General features: G+C 38.0%; 1 protein-coding gene across 1 annotated transcript in view; it reads right to left on the bottom strand.

Annotated features, from left to right (window-relative positions):
- The window catches only part of ADAMTSL3 (ADAMTS-like 3), a 291707-nt gene that overhangs the window by 155169 nt on the left and 118505 nt on the right, over positions 1-18033 (bottom strand). The window contains exons 6-7 of the mRNA XM_012656530.1: positions 13733-13969; positions 1693-1819 (exon numbers count right to left, since the gene is read on the bottom strand). Coding sequence (XP_012511984.1) covers positions 1693-1819; positions 13733-13969 — 364 coding nt within the window. The remainder of the gene's footprint in view (positions 1-1692; positions 1820-13732; positions 13970-18033) is intronic.

Below are 18033 nucleotides of genomic sequence, written 5' to 3'. Positions count from 1 at the left end.
GCAACCTTCCAACCACAAACAAAATACATCAGACGTCTGTTTGAAGGCATCAGAAAGGTACCAAAGTATTGAATACTTATGGGGCCAAAATTCCAGAGAGAAAAAAATCCAAGGATGTGGGCTCTCACCTTTGATACATGTCTCCTCTTCATTAATTCCCTACCCAAATTAACAGCAAACATCCACCCAGCCACTCAAGATGGAAAATTTACATCATTCTAGCCTCTTCTTTCTCTTTTTCTTTTCTTATTCAAAGAATTACCGAACTCTGCCCATTCTACCTTCTAAATATCTCTCCAGCTGTTCCTTCATCTACATGCCTGCATGCTACCCTAGACGAAGGCCTCATATTTCAAACACTCTTCAGTATTTTCTAAAAAGCTTCCTATTTGGGCTCCCTGCTTCCAGGCTCCCCTCACAGGCAATCCAGCCTTCACATGCCACCAGAATTATTTTACTGAAACACAAATCTAGCCATGTCACTCCACTGCCTAAATTGCTTTCATGACTCCACTTCACCTGAAATATAAAACACAATAATGAAGGATTTTATGGCTGACTCCTGAATGCCATTCTGTCTTATCTTCCACCCTATTCAATGTGCATTCAGGCCTGACCAACATATTAGTAAGTAGTTCCTCAGAAAATCCAGGCTTCCTCCTAGTGTTGTGCCGTGAAACTTGTGTTTCCTGTGCTTGCAGAACCTTCCACCACTCCTATGATGATGTTCCCATTTGGAGGAGTAAGTAAGATCCCAACTTCATAAGTTATATCAAACTAAATTAAAATGAATAAAAGATTTAAAAGTAGAAAAACAAAACCATAAAAGTACTGGCAGAAAACATGCATGAATAATTTTTTCCCTTTAAAGCAGAGGTCAAACTACTACCTGAGAGCCACATTCAGCCTACAGGCTACCTCTGTAAATAAAGTTTTATTGGAACATAGGCATGCCCATTTGTTTCCAGGTATCTGTGGGTGCTTTTGTGCTGCCACAGCCAGTCTTGGGTAGTTGAGGCAGAGACTATATGTCCTACAAAGTCCAAAATATTTCCTATCTGGTCCTTTACAGATAAAATTTACTGGTCCCCAAATTAAAGGATTAAAAAAACAAGTTATTGAAATAAAAAGATGGAAATTTCTGAATACATAAAACATAGAAACTATTGAGTCTAAAAACACAAAATTTAAAGTCAAATAACAAACTGGAAACCACACTGGAAATAAGCATAACAGTCAAAAGGTTAGTATTTATGATATATTAAAAGCCACAACAGTGAGGAAAAGATCAACATCCCAATAGGAAAATGGGTAAATGGCTTCAATAGCTAACTGAAAGATAAAAAAGCATAAATGGCCAATATATATATAATATGACAATGCTACTTTGTTAGCAATTAAAGGAAGGCAAATAAAAGAGTTACTTCACGATTTACCCGAAAAATCTGCAAATATTTTTTAAAAATAGTAATACTCTGTATTGGCAAAGGTTCAAAAAGCGGGTATTCTTCTAAGAGAGAGTAGGAACAAAAATTTGATATATATTTTTTGCAAGAAATTTGACTTTTGGAATCCTGGTTAAAAGTTATTTCAAGTAAAAAAAGGTTAGCATCAGGGAAAGGTTATTCCAGTAATAGATGGTCAGAAACACATCTCGTATTACGACAGCACAGTATTGAGTTCGCAACCTACTTTTTTCAGGAGACACGTGTGACTTCGCCTGTCCCCGCACCAGCCTGCAGGTGGCGCCGTCGCCGGCGCAGACTCCGCAGTTGTCCTCGCGGGCGTCGCTGCCCAGCCGCCGGTCGCAGCCCACCGCCTGCAACACAAGCACCGGTCAGGGCGGGGAGCCGGGGAGGGACGCGGCTTGCAGTACAGGATCGTTTAGAGGATTCTTACGCAAGTCTCCAAAAATTAAAAGAGAAGAATTGAAGCTGTCCCTCCGTACCACCTCTCTTTGTAATTTGTATTTTTGCTCAGATATGTTTGGTTCCCTAAAATAAATGAACATGGTAAATGATGTTTCCTTTCCCCCCTCTATCTCACCCCTACACTTGTCCTCTTCTCTCGTGTCCTCTCCAAAACCACCACCATCCTCAAATCTATCTCCTTCTGGTCCACAGTTTCACTTTACATACCTTTTTCTCTCTTTTTGTCTCTATCTCCACACACCTGTATCTCTACATCCAGGTATCTATATCTGTATTCTTGATCTGTCTTGATCTATCTTTGTATCTCCTTCTCGTTGTCATTAGCTACACACCTATCTCTATGTCATTGTATGTATACTAACAATTTTTAAAATATCAGAAGAAATTAATAGGAGAAATGTCTCATAATGTTTAGACTGCTTTCACTCTCTTGTGAGTTATTTTTCACGTGTATATGCATATGTGTGTTATGTATGTGTTTGCTACACTGTGAGCTTCCTTATATGAGAAAAAGGCTGTGTCTTGTATTTCTTATTCTTTCACAAACAGGCCTTTTATATAATGTGTGCCCAATAAAGTTGACTGATCTGATGGTTTCTCTCTTCCTCCTCATAGTCACCCAACTTCATGGCTAGTTATAAGCCTGGTGTTTACGTGCCAGGACTTGGGAGGCATATGGCTCTCTGACAGACCCCACCCATTTCAACCTGCAGGATGCTGGAAAATTCAAATCCTCAGAGAATCATTTTCCTCGACAGTGAAATAGAGATAATAATACCAATATGCACATAGGGTCTAGTAAGAATTAAATGAAAAAAAATATGTAAAGTTCTTACTATAGTGATTAGAACATTATAAAGGGTTCAATAAAGTAGGGCCAATTTTATTATTTCTCTGTTTTCCCTTGCGTTTTGGCTCCCAGGCAGCCCCTGTGCTTCAGCTTGGCGAGTTGCTGAAGCAGATTCTATACCAAGCTGCTGAAGAGAAAATAAAACCCGAAGAAGTTGAAACCACATCTATACATTATTATTTCCAAAATTTTGGTGTTGAAGGGAAGGAGAAAGATCAAATGAAAGTTTCAGGGAGAGGAAGGAAAAATTCCAAGGAAGTTTACAAAATAGCCTATGATTAGAGGTATTTTCAAATTCAAAGGGCTGTCATGAGGAAAAGGTCTACATTTGTTCTGTGTATTTCTAAATGGTGAAAGCTACAGGTTTAGCCATAATTTAGTTCAATATGACAAAGTTTAAAAAGTCAGACTTAACCAATAATAAGTATTCAATCATGGGCTAGGAGACTTCTTGGTGGGAAAATTGTAGGGGGGAGAAAATTATTGTATGAGTAGCTTAATTCAATGACTTTTGAGATCCTTTAACCCTGATTATAAAGTAGTAATAAATTATTAATAATAATAGCTGATTTTATTAAATGCTTACCATGTGCCTGGTGTTATGCCATCCACGCATGCTGTACACATTATTTCACTTAATCTTCAGAGGAATCTTATGATACAGGTGATACCTTTTACCTCCATTTTACAAATAAGGAATCTAAACATTACTGAGATAAATGATTTTCCAACATTACACAGCTAGTATATAGTGTCAGTAATGATTTTAAAACCCAGGTCATCTGACACCAGAATCTTAACACTGTACTATATACTGTATCAGCAGATAGACAACATCAAAAAAAGCCAGTTACATGGACCATTGTATGAATATATATAAGTACATGTGGAACAACTTAAGAATGATTGATTCTGGAAACACAGTTGCATGGTTGGGATTCAATCAATGAGTAACTTGTGTTCATGCAACTTTCTCCAAGGGGAGTAATTCTACCATTAAATTATAGAAACACTGTTCCCGGGCCAAGCTCTGTCCTCACACATTCATGTCCCTGAGCACTCTGCATTTCATGAGAATGAGAATCACCCTCTATCTGGTTGTCCAGGAAGGGTGTGGGTTTAGAAGCTAGGAGGGGCTTGTTTTGAAGACTGTTTAGAGCCTTGCAAGATCTTGGGCAATGGAATACCTCCCTGAGCACTTATATTTGCTTAATAATTTTTTTAAGTTACAATTCATCCAAATCTTACAGCCAAATAAAGCATGTGAAAACATTACAGAAAAATGATATTTGAAAAGAAGGTCTGGTTGCCTTGTGATTCACAGCATATAAGCCAGAACTGCCCTTGAAATTAAGGGACTATTGAATTTTGACGTTCATGTAACATCATGATCAACAATAAGCAACTTTTTAAAAATTCCTGTTGTTTTTTCAACTTCTGTGACATCTCCTGAAGTCATCATATCTCATTATAGTGATTTATTGAGTACTAACTGATAAATACATCAATAAAATGTATTAACATCTATTAAATAACCATTTTCTATAGTACAAGGCACTACAGAGTATAAATTAATCAGATAAAGTTCTTACCCTACAGTGTAGTTAATGAGACAATTTACACAAAATTGTGGATAACGTAAACACATATTTTAAATATACGAGCAGTGCTTTTTGGAATAAATACTCATCTGTAAATCATCGCTTCAGCTAAAAAATATTTCACAGTTCCTGCATATGATTTCCTAATCAACTCAAAGAAGATAGTGTTTAAGCAGCATTAATCCAAATTAAGGAAAATATGAATTTTCCAGAGAAGTCAAATTTAATCCTTCAAGAACAAAACAATTTTTTTTAATCAATCTCTGTTTGAGATCTGAGATCTCTGAAAATTGGATTCTACCTTAGGAAAAAAATGTAACATTTCTGCCTTGAAAATCAGAGTATATGGAGTGGTGGTAGTCATTAAGAATATTCATAAACATTTAGCTTCTCTTGTAGTCCATGGAAGGGATGCACTTCCCGACCTCCTTAGAAGTGAGATGTGGTCACTATCTTTGGCCAATGAAATATGAGTCTAAGTGATCTGTGTCACTTCCATAAGAAACTTTAAGGGTTAGTGCATGAGTCCCTTGCATTACTGCAGTTATGATGTTAAAAATGTGTTCAAATAAAGCCTCCCTTAGCCTGAGTCTCTTAGATATACAAAGAGTAGAGACCCCTGCTGACCTAGCTTGAGCAAGTAGCATTAGCAAGACATAACCTTTAATTGTTTTAAAGCCACCAAGCACTGGGGGTTGTTGGTTACTGCAGGAAAAACTAACCTGTATTACACAGGAGTACAATTTAACCATTAATGGATAAAGCAGGGTTATTAGCAACAAGGTGATTTTACAAACTGGAAGTTTCACATTAAAAGCCAGATTTCTTGCTTCTCTTGACAAAAACAAAAACAAACAAAACAAAACCTCTAACATGTTTATACAAAGTTGCCCCATCACAATGAGCATGTATTCTTCAGTTCCCTACCGCACTCACCCCTCGCTATGACTACACCTGGGTAGTTTCCCTCTGGGGTGGTGTATGGACATTTGAGTTTTAATTCCTATATTAAGCTATCGATGCATGATTCACCTGTTGTACTGACTGTGCTTTACTGGAACCACATCTTATTTTCAGTTACAAACTTCAGCTATACTTGTAGCAACACAAAAAGTATCATCAGTATAGCACAATGATTAAGAAAATGGACTCTGGCATTAAGGTGCCAGGGTTCAAATTCCATCTCAACCATTTTCTAGCTATGTGCAATAGACTGAATGTTTATGTTCCTCCAAAATTCCTACACTGAAACTCAACACCCAAGGTGATGGCATCTGAATGTGGGCCCTTTAGGAGGTGATTAGATCATGAGGGTGGAGCCCTCGTGAATGGGATTAGTGCTGTCACAAAAGAGACCCTGGAGACCTCCCTCATCCCTTCCTCCACGTGAGGACACAGCCATCTACGAACCAGGCAGTGGGCCCTCACCAGACGCTGAATCTGCCAGCACTTTGATCTAGGACTTCCTAGCCTCTGGAACTGTAAGAAATCAATTCCTTTTGTTTACATGCCCCCCAGTCTATGGTAGTTTGTTATAGCAGCCCAAACAGACTAAGATACTCCGCAACCTGGGCAAATTACTTTGCTTCTTCAATTTCCAGTATCCTCATAAAAAAAGCGAGGATAATTACTGTACCTCCATCATTGGGTTATGGCGAACTAATACAGCAAGGTGCTTAGACAATGCCTGATAACTTGTACGCACCCAATGTTAGTTGCTATTATTTTTATTATAAATTTTAAGTGGTTTCTTCATTTACCCAGCCATCAGGGAATTCAACAAATACGAGTGAAAAAGCAGACTAATTCTGCAGACCTGGTACCAACCTGATAAAAATCAGACCAGAGGCAAAAGGAAATTTCATTCAGTGAGTGTTGCTGTCTCATGCTGTGTGCTGCGCTCAGGCTAATGGAAAGTTGTTTCCAAGAGTGTTGTGACATGTTCATTTAAATGAAAAAAGTGTAAACACATTTACAAAAGTTATCTGTAGTCTATGCCAAGCAATCAGCTTTGCTTTCTCTCACCCGAATGACTGCCGATATCCATGACCATACTGTACAAGAAAGGGAATTTATGTGAACATGATCCTGTTGAAGCAAAGATACTGAATTCATATGAAGTATAGAATTATTTTTTCTACATCTATGAAAAAAGACGTTGGTATTTTAATGGGGATTGCACTGAATCTGTAAATCACTTTGGGTAACATAGACATTTTAACAATGTTGATTCTGCCAATCCATGGGCATGATATTTTTTTTTCCATTTGTTTACATCCTCTTCAATTTCCTTCCTCAGTGTTTTGTACTTCTCCCTGTGGGGGTCTTTCACCTCCTTGGTTAAGCATATTCCTAGATATTTTATTTTGTTTGTTGCTATTGTGAAAGGTACTGAGACTTTAATTTGATTCTCAGCCTGACTGTTGTTGGCGTATGTGAATGCTACCGATTTGTGTACTTTGATTTTGTAACCTGGGACTCTGCTGAATTTATTTATCAATTCCAGGAGTCTCTTGGCAGAATCTTAGGGGTTTTCTAGATCTAAGATCATATCATTGGCAAAGAGCAATAATTTGACCTCTTCTTTCCCCATTTGTATACTCTTGATTTCCTTCTCTTGCCCTATTGCTCTGGAAAGGATTTCCAGCACTATGTTGAACAGAAATGGTAACCTTGTTCTGGTTCCAGTTTTAAGCAGGAATGCTCTCAATTTTCCTCCATTCAGTATGACGTTGGCTGTGGTTTTGTCATGCATGCATGGCTTTTATAATATTCAAAAGAACCCAAATAGCCAAAGCAACCTTAGCAAAAGGAACAAATTGGGAGGCATCACTTTACCAGACTTCAAGCTATACAACAAGGCTATAGTAACCAAAACATCATGGTACTAGCACAAGAACAGAGACATAGACCAATGAAACAGAACTGAGAACCCAGATATAAAACCATCCTCATACAGCCATCTGATCTTTGACAAAGCAGATAACAACATACACCAGGGAAAAGAATTCCCATTCAATAAATGGTGCTGCAAAAATTGGATAGCCACATGTAGAAGACTGAAACAGGATCTGCGTCTCTCATGACTCACAAAAATTAATTTATGATGTATTACAGATTTAAACCTATGGCATGAAACCATAACAATTCTAGAAGAAGAGGTTGGAAAAACTTTTATAGATATCAGCCTAGGCAAAGAATTTATGAAGAAGACTCCAAAGGCAATCACAGTAACAACAAAAATAAATGAATGGGACCTGATTAAATTAAAAGGCTTCTGCACAGCCAAGGAAACAACCAATAGACAGAATAGAAAACCTACAGAATAGGAGAAAATATTTGCATGCTACACATCCGATAAAGGGCTAATAACTAGAATCTACAAAGAACTCAAGCAAATCAGCAAGAAAACATCAAACAACCCCATTAAAAAGTGGACCAAAGACTTGAACAGAAGCTTTTCAAAAGAAGATAGACTAATGGCCAATAAACATATGAAAAAATGCTCAACATCTCTAATCATCAGGGAAATGCAAGTCAAAACCGTAACGAGATATCACCTAACTCCAGTGAGAATGGCTTTTATCAAAAAGTCCCAAAAGAACAGATGCTGGCATGGATGTGGAGAGAAAGGAACACTTACACACTATTGGTGGGACTGCAAAATAGTACAACCTCTATGGAAAGTCATATATAGATACCTAAAAGAACTAAAAGCAGAACTACCATTTGATTGATCAATCCCACTACTGGGTATTTACCCAAAGGAAAAAAAGACATTTTATAAAAAAGACATTTCACTCGAATATTCATAGCAGCACAATTCACAATTGCAAAGATGTGGAAACAACCCAAGTGCCCATCAATACATGAGTGGATTAATAAAATGTATATGCATACCATGGAGTACCAGCCATAAAAAAAATGGTGAACCAATACCTTTTGTAACAACCTGAATAGAACTGGAGACCATTATTCTAAGTGAAATATTGAAAGAATGGAAAAACAAACACCACATGTACTCACTACTAGATTGGAGCTAATGTATCAACAGTTACCCGCACATATGGAAGTAAAACTCAATGGAAATCACGCAGGCGGGGGGCGAGGCAGGGAATGGGTAAATGCACACCTAACGGATACAATGCACACTAACTGGGTGCTGGACACACTCATAACTTCAACTCAAACTGTACAAAACCAAATTATGTAACCAAAACATTTGTACCCCCGTAATAGTCTAGGAAAAAAAAAGATACTGCATTGAACTGAGAAAAGTGTCTGAGTCACTTCTGAGGAAGTACATACAATTCTTTTTACTTGAATAACCTCGCCAAAAGAGCATTCAGCTCTCAGCAACTAGGGTATCATCTGTTACTGCCCCCAAAATTGGCTTACCCATTGAATTTTCAAAAACCACAATATGAAGCACTCATTTAATATGGACTAACTCAGCAATGAAACCTGCCTTTATTCTGAAAGCCCCTTCAAATCCTGGAAACTTCTGGAGCCAACAATGAAACTGGACTTGGACAGTGAGTAAGAGGAGGGGCAGTGGTCAGCGCGCACAAGAGGAAGCCAGGCAAGGGGCACACATGCTCACTGAAATACAGATATGCATAAAAAAAGGAGGAGTAATAAAGAAGGAATCAGGTAAAATAAAAAATTTTATTTTTCTTATTCTTTTTTGTTCTTTTATTAGCTGGACACCAATAATTAGATATTTTTCTTATTCTTAACTGATCTAAGAGATAACAGTTTATTCAGAATAATAATGGTAACACGTGTTTCATTATGCATATAATAATAAATATGCTTATGCATGCTCATGTATAAGTGAAATTAATGACAAATTATATAAGGGATAGAAGATACTAGGATTCTTTTGTTACTATAAGATATTCACAATACCCTTGAGGTGGTACACTGTTATTTGAAAGTGGACTTGGATTAGTTGCAAGTGTACATTTCAAACTCTACAGCAACCACTAAAAAAGTTTTAAAAAAGTATATTAATATACAAAGAGGGAAATGGAATCATATAAAATGCAGAATTAAAACTACAAAAGGCAGTGTAAGAATGAACAAAAAAAGATAATGAATAGAGAATAGTAACAAATATGGTAGATTTTAATCCAACTATATCAGTAATCATATTAAACATCCATGGTCTAAATATACTAGTTAAAAGACACAGATTGTCAGAGTAGATCAAAAAACAAGACTCAGCCATCCGTTGTCTATAAGAAACCCACTTTAAATATAGAGACACACATGGATTAAAATTAAAGGGATGAAAAAATATATCATGCTAACACTAATTAAGAGAAAACAGGAGAAACTGTATTAGTTTCAGACAGAGGAGATTTCAGAGCAAGGAATGTTATCAGGGTTAAAAGGGTGATTACATAATGATAAAGGGTTCAATACACCAAGAAGACATAGCAATCCTTAATGTATGTGTCTAACAAGAGAATATCAAAATATGTGAGGCAAAAACTGATAGAATTATAAAGAGAAACAGATAAATCCACTATCACAGCTGGAGATTTCAATGCCCTTCTATCAGAAATGTCCACATCCACCAGGCAGAAAATCAGTAAGGACATAACTAGACTCAAACACACGATCAATGAGCTGGATATAATTGACATCTATAGACCACTTCATCCAACAGCTGCAGATCACACATCCTTTTCAAGCTCACATGGAACAATCATCAAGATAGACCATGTTCTGAGCCATAAAACACACCTTAACAAATTTAAAAGAATAGAAATCATACAATGTCTCCTCTCAGACCACAATGGAATTGAACTATAAATCAATAGCAGAAAGATAGCTAGAAAATTCCAAAATATTTCAAGATCGAACAATATGCTTCTAAATAACACATGGGCAAAGGAGAAATCTCAAGAGAAATTTAAACTAAATGGAAATGAAAACACAACTTATCAAAATTTGTGGAATGCAATGAAAGCGGTGCTTAAAAGGAAATTTATAGTATTGAATGTGCATATTAGAAAAGAAGAGAGATCTAAAATCAATCATCTAATCTTCCACCTTAGGAAACTAGAAAAGAAGAACAAATTAAATCCAACATAAGCAGGGGTAAGAAAACAATAAAAATTAGAACAAAAATCAATGACATTGAAAATGGGAAATCAATGGAGAAATCAATAAAACCAAAAGTTGGTTTTTAAAAGGTCAATAAAATTTGTATTTTATTAATTAGCCTCTAGCGATGCTAAGAAAAGAAAAAGACACAAAATACTAATTTGTTCCCAACTTGATCCCAGCAAGTTATTTTGTAGATATTGACAAACCGATTCTATAGATTATATGGAGGGGCAAAAAAACCCAGAATAGCCAACACAATATTGAAGGAGAAGAACAAAATTGGAGGGATTCACAATACCCAACTTCAAGACTTACTACAAAGCTACAGCAATCAAGACAGTGTGATACTGGCAAAAGAAAAGATGTATAGCTCAATGGACCATAATAGGGAGCCTAGAAATAAATCTACTACACATCAATAAAGTCCAGTGATCTTTGACAAAGGCGCAAAGGCAATGCAAGGGAGAAAAGAGTCTTTTCAACAAATGGTGTTGGAACAACTGAATATACAAATGCAAAAAGTAAAAAAATGAATTTAGACACAGACTGACATCCTTCGCAAAAATTAACTCAAAATGGTTCATACACCTCAACGTAAAATACAAAATTATAAACTTCCCAGAAGTTGACATAGAAGAAAATCTAGACAACTTTGGTATGGTGATGACTTTTTAGATACAATACCAAAGGCACAATCACTGGAAGAAATAATTGATAAGCTTAACTTTTTTAAAATTAAAAACTTTTGCTCTGCAGAAGACACTGTCAAGAGAATGAGAAGACAAGCCACAGAATGGTAGAAAATATCTGCAAAAAAAGATTTGATAAAGAACTGTTATCCAAAATATACACAGAACTCTTAAAGCTTAACTATAAGAAAATGAAAAGCCAATTTAAAAATGGGCAAAAGACCTGAATAGACATCTCACCAAAGAAGACACACAGATGGCAAATAAGCGTATAAAAAGATGCTCACCATCATATGTCATTAGGGAACTGCAAATTAAAACAACGACGAGATATCACTACATACCTATAAGAATGGCCCAAATCCAGGACAATCACACAACCAAATACTGGCAAGGATGAGGAGCAACAGCAACTCTCACTCATTGCTGATGGGGACACAAAACAGTCCCGCCACTTCGAAAGATGGTTTGGCAGTTTCCTACCATAAACACACTTACCACTGAACATACTCTTGCCATAGGATACAGCAAGTGCACCCCTTGGCATCTACACAAATGTGTCAAAAACTATGTCTACACAAAAATCTGTACACAAATGTTTATGGAAGCTTCTTCATTCATAATTGTCAAAAATTGGAAGCAACCAATGTGTCCTTCAGTAGGTAAATGAATAAATAAACTGTGACACATCCACACAAGGCAATGTTTTTCAGTGCTAAAAAGAAATGAGTTATCAAGTCATGAAAAGACATGGAGTTAACTTCAACGCTAAGTGAAAGAAGCCAGTCTGAAAAGGCTACATACTGTGTGATTCCAGCTCTGTGACAGTCTGGAAAAGGCAAAACTATGTAGACAGCAAAAAGATCAGTGGTTTCCAGAGGCTGGGGAGTAGAGAGGATGAATAAGCAAAGCATAGAGGACTTTTAGATCCCTGAAACTCCTCTGCATGACATTATAATGGTGAATATTTGCCGAAACTCATAGAATTTACAACGCCAAGAGTGAACCCTAGCGTAAACTGCAGACTTTGAGTGATAATGACGGGTCAGTGCAGGTTCATCGATTATAACAAATGTACCACTCCGGTAGGGGGTTGATAGTGGGGGAGGCTGTGCATACATAGGGGTAGGCGAGTATATTGGAAACCTCTACCTTCCATTAGATTTGGCTGCAAATCTAAAATTACTCTAAAAAATTAAGTATATTTTTAAAGGGAAGGGGAGACTAGTGCAGGAAGAGCCCCTGGAAAGGCAGACAAGAAACTGGATTTCATTGTTAACTCAAGGACAAGCCACTGAGGGGCTCTGCAGGGGGCAGGGGAATGACAAGCTCTGATTTACATTTTTAGCAATCACTTTGGCTGCCGGGTGGGGAATGGATTTGAGGGAAGAGGGTGGGAGCTGGGAGAACAGAACAGGAGGCTGTAAATACAGTTCAGGTCAGACCTGATGGGGCGCAGACTAGGACAGAAGTCAGCAGAGATGGAAAGACCTGGTGGATTGAAAATAGTCTTTGGAGGGAGACCTGATAGAACTTGGCAATGGATTAGATGTGTGGGTTGAGAGAGAAGAATTGAGAATGACGCTAAAGTTTTGGAGCGAGCAATTGGAGGACATTTTCTAAATAAAGATATGAACGAAGTTGAAGCTGGTTTGAAAAGCAAGATCAAGGTTTGCCTTTCAATGCTTTTTAAGTCTGAGACTCCCGGTAGTGCCGGACCCTTAGTAGGTGCTTAGGTTGTTGGTTTGATGTTGTTACAATGGTTTTTGTTATGAACATGATAGGAAAGATGGGGTACTAGACATTTGTTATTTTTTAAAACATTTTTCACAGATCAAAAGAATGAGGGTGGAATCCTATCACTTCCCTGCCAACCCCACACTGTCTCAGCAACCTGCCACATTACCCTCGGTCCTCACACCCATTACAAGCCACTGGGGTTTATGTCTCAGTCACCCGCATCATAGCTCTGCAGAGCCCACTCTGAAATACCTGCTGGAATGCATTCACACTCATTTTTTTCACTAAATAAGTCAATGCTCCCAAAGACCCAACCAATGAATTAATTTTAATAAGAAAGCTCAGAGAACCTACCAATACGACTTCCAAAGCAGTGGTTCTCAAAGTGTGTTCCTCAGACCAGCAGCATCAGTGTCTCCTGGGAACTTGTGAGAAATGCAAATTCTGGGGCCCCACCCCAGCCCTACTGAATCAGAAACTCTGGGTTGGGTCCAGCGCTCTGTGGACACAAGCCCTCCCGGGGGTTCTGATGCTCACTCAAGTTAGAGAATCACTGATCTGGAGGAATCACAAGACATTATATATTTTGACTCTACCTAGGCACAACTGACACTACCTTAAATAAGTAAAACATGATTTCAAGGCTAGTACCATTCTCTAAAATATTTTATACATTAAAATGTTCGAAAACGATATTTTCATATGCATGAACAACAGTACAGAAGGAAAGGATTCTGTTCATTGAGGAGGCGGGTGCGGCACATCCCCGAACCAGGAGCGTGGGAGGCAGGTGCGGCTTACCTGGCAGATGCCGCTGATACACATGTCCAGGGAGTCGGCGTTGCAACGAGTTCCATCCAGTACCTTAGGTGCAAGCTCCACCACCAGGTTTTGTCCCCGTGCGTGACACTTGAGCGCACACGGGGCAGCAGGATCATTATACCGTGGAAGCCACTCATAATAACGTCCTTGATACTGAACATCATTGTAGGCTGAACACTGCTGGGCTCTAAAGTCTTCCGCGTCCGGAGGGCAGTCCTGGAGGCAGAGACAAAGTATCAGACGCACGTCACCCAGTGACAGGGGCCGCGGAAGGCTGAACATGTTCACCAGAACCCCCTGAGAGCACCCCCGCTTGCCTGTGTCTGGGAGTCACTAATCCCTTCTTTTTTTTTTTTTTTATTAAATTCAAAGCTGAATCTATACCTGGGAAATTCCACTGGCATCTCTGCAATAATGATCTATACAGGAGATTATTTCATGTATTCTGATCACTCTTCCACCTAGGTATTTTTTCCCAGATAATTAAAGCTTACAATAGACGGACACCAAACTTTGCCCTATTTTAACTCTCTTGGATATAAATATTCAAATCCATTACATAGTCACCTTCTTTTTGAAACAAGGGAAACTAAATGCTTTTAATTCTTCCAGGTGATTCAAGGTCTTCATAAAAATATTAGTTATCCATGCCTTCAAGAGCCATTCCAACATGAAGGATTACTTGTCCCTACTTTAGCCCAAGGCTGTTGTGCTTTGTGAGAACTTGTGTTTGTCTCTTCGTGTTTGCCAGTTTTTAATTCATCTGCCTTTCCTCCCTTGTCAGTCCCTTCCCACACCTTCACGGGTACTGAGTACTTTCCTTCAACGGGCTGTAGGAGGGAAAGCAGGTAATGTAACTTGTTCAAGTTCTGTCTACAACAAAAGCAAACAAATTCTAAGTAAACTCCCTAGGGCACTCTCATAAAAATAGTCAAAAGTACCTGTACAAGCATTGGTAACTCGGGGTCTTGCTACTAAATTACTGATTTCTCCCTCCAGATATTTCCAAAGCAAGATGCTCGATGACAAAAATGTTACTTTACTTGCCAAAAATCTACTTTTAGTATACAAACATCCTAATTAAAGAAGACAGGTACAAAAAAAGCAATATATTATTTTATATTTTTTTTATCATGAAAGTAAGTGTTCACTGTAACAACTTTGGGAAATAGTTTCTATTAAAAAAAAAAGAATAACAAAGATTCTTGTACCGAAATCTTTACACAAATCTTGATTATTTCCTAAAGACTAGTTTCTAGAAATAAAATTTCTCAGTCAAAAATTACAAAAATTGCAAAAATATGCAACTTTTATGGACTATTCAAAATATTTTCAAATTGCCCCCCAGAAAGGAATTATTATTATTATTATCAGGCTACATAAGTTTCCTTTTCTCGCTATCTCTTCCCAGCTTATGTATCATTAATTTTCTATATTTTTTTCCAGTCAGAATTGCAAAATAGAATTTCATTGTTTTCAGTTGCATTTCATTTTTATTATTTAGGTTTTATATCTTTTCATGCATATTTGCTTTTTGTATCAATTCTTTAAAATTTCTTGTTTTATGTCCTTTCTTCATTTATGCATTGGAATGTTTGTCTTGTTATTGTTTTTAGCAGATAAAATTCTTAAACTTCATAGTGAAGTTATAAATTCTTCGTCGTTGTGTTGGAAATATTTTCCCTGTTTAATTTTGGTTTTGGTACTTTGCAAAGTCAAGAAGTTTTACACTGTTATAGAATCAGCTTTATTAATATTTCTCAAGATTTCCTTCTTTATTAATTTGCTTCGAAATGCTTTTCTCACTCTGCTCTAAGAACAGATAAATACTTAAATGTATTTCTGAAGTTCCTTTATAGATTAGTAATCATATTTAACTCTCTGTTATGTTTGGAATTTATTCAGATGAATGGTGTGAGGTAGAAATCTAGCTTTATTTTTTCCACAAAGAGTTACTGATAGGCCGGGAGCAGTGGCTCACACCTATAATCCTAGCACTCTGGGAGGCCGAGGTGGGAGGATTGCTCAAGGTCAGGAGTTCAAGACCAGCCTGAGCAAGAGTGAGACCCCGTCTCTACTAAAAATAGAAAGAAATTAGCTGGACAACTAAAAATATATAGAAAATATTAGCCAGGCATGGTGGCGCATGCCTGTAGTCCCAGCTATTTGGGAGGCTGAGGCAGGAGGATCGTTTGAGCCCAGGAGTTTGAGGTTGCTGTGAGCTAGGCTGACGCCATGGCACTCTAGTCCAGGCAACAGAGTGAGACTCTGTCTCAAAAAAAAAAAAAAAAAAAAAAAAGAGTTATTGATAAATTATCAGCCAGGATTTTAAAATATAATTTCTTCCATTTCCCCCCTTTTCACTACTTTTGCATTTTACTGTTTATGCTTCTGGCCTTAATAAAGTACCTCAAATCCTTTTTGGAAGTAGGTAGGAAATAAATAGAATATAATGAGCAAACTTTCCTCTGAGATTAGTTGTATTATTTTGCTGCGAAACATTCCAAAATCCTATATTGCATCCACATTTTTGTTGTATTAGCAAGATTAAACCAGGTTATACGGATGGAACTGAGTCAAATTGAAAACTACTAAAATTGGATGACTTTTCTCTGTTGAAATGAGGACTTTATCCTCCATCTGGCCACAGCAAAGATCATCAATTACAAAATTACATCACCTCCTCTTCCTCTGGCCACGGCCAGTTTTGTCTACAGCCGACTCTTTGAAACCAAAGGGAAGTGTAGACGAGAGCAGGGCACAAGCAGCTTCCCTTGCACCAGGCTCACTGACGTGGTGGGCATTCTCCAGGGACTGAGGGTGCTGGTAGGGTGACTCCTCACTGCCTTAAACTCCAAAAACCAATGAAGTTTCACAAAATTAACAAGAGTTCATTAACAGAAGACAGCTTAGGACGTGAGCCTAGACTTGGTCCTTGCCCAAAGGATGGCCAGGTTTGGAGGTATGACTAGCTTCCCTGGCCAGAGCTGACTCTCCAGAGGCAAACATCTGGTCCACACCAGGTCAATCTTTCCCAGGAATTTGGAATTGCCACAAAAGAGCCGGAGCTGAGAATTCACATCAATCCGGCCCATTTCTTTTATGAGATGCATGTTGAAACAAAGCAAGCAAGTTCCCCCCGCAGAGAAGAATGAATTCGACAAGAAAGGAGGATAGATAGTAAACCATGCATTTCAATAGCAGGAAGTAACTGGTGTTTCTCATTTTCAGATTCCTGGCTCCAGGCCCTCAAGGCCTGCTTGTGCTTAAATTCCATTAAATACCCACATGTCCATCCAGTGAATCCCATTCGTCTTAAGCTAATCTAAGTGGGTTTCTGCTCTTCGCATGTGATGATCCCTGATTAAGGCAGCCTTGTGTCTGGATGATGCTTTCTGGTTTACCGAGGATAATTACTGACATTCTCTTTTCACCACCACCCTTTGAACTAGGTAGAAAAGAATTACCAATGCCCTCATTTTGTAAATGGAGAAAAATATGACCTAGAAAGTTTAGCCACTGGTCCAAAGACACACACTAGGGTATGACAGAGTCAAAACTGATTCCCAAAGTAACAAGCCCTCCATTATGTTACAGAATGCTGCTTTCCAGTAAGTGTGGGGGACAGGGGCCACTTACATCAAATGCTTTCATTCTCTTCACATTCTTCCAGTGTCAACACTAAGCCCGCCTAATCTGGCTCAGCAGGGTCCCATGCCCTGGCTCACGACAATCTAGGATTCTTGTGTCTTAAAGAGTCCAGTTGGCATTTAGGAAGCTGGAATGCCAAACATTCTTCCGCTTTCCTATCCCCAAGAAGAACTTTTTCATATTCAATTAAGTTCAAGGCAATACTTATGTATTCAATATAGTTTATGGGCTTTGCCCTAGGTCACATGCTATGGAGAACACAAAGGAAAACTACAATCCACTGCTGTCACTCTGTGAGCTTATCTTGTTGGAGATGTAGCATCTACATACATGAAACGCATCGAAATAGCACATTATGACTGGTATTTGTAGACGTATAGTAGGACTGCAGTGAAGGAAATAAAATTGTTATCAAAGATTAAATAATAAAATTGATTAGATGGTGTTCATAAGGAAAGAATAGATCCTGTATCAGAAAGACTTGACTCAAACCAGATAGAGGTAATTAATATATCTAAAGAAGAAGTGTCAATCAGGGTGGACAGCCAGCCTGTGACGCATAGAAAAGAAAGAGGAAGAGGAGGAGAGGAAAAGAGAGAAGGGTGGAGGAGGAGGAGAAGGAGAAGGAA

Source organism: Propithecus coquereli, unplaced genomic scaffold (genome assembly GCF_000956105.1).
Source record: "Propithecus coquereli isolate 6110/MARCELLA unplaced genomic scaffold, Pcoq_1.0 Scaffold507, whole genome shotgun sequence".
Classification (NCBI taxonomy): domain Eukaryota; kingdom Metazoa; phylum Chordata; class Mammalia; order Primates; family Indriidae; genus Propithecus; species Propithecus coquereli.
Note: the sequence above shows the minus strand (reverse complement) of the source record. Positions and strands in the feature narration are given on the sequence as shown.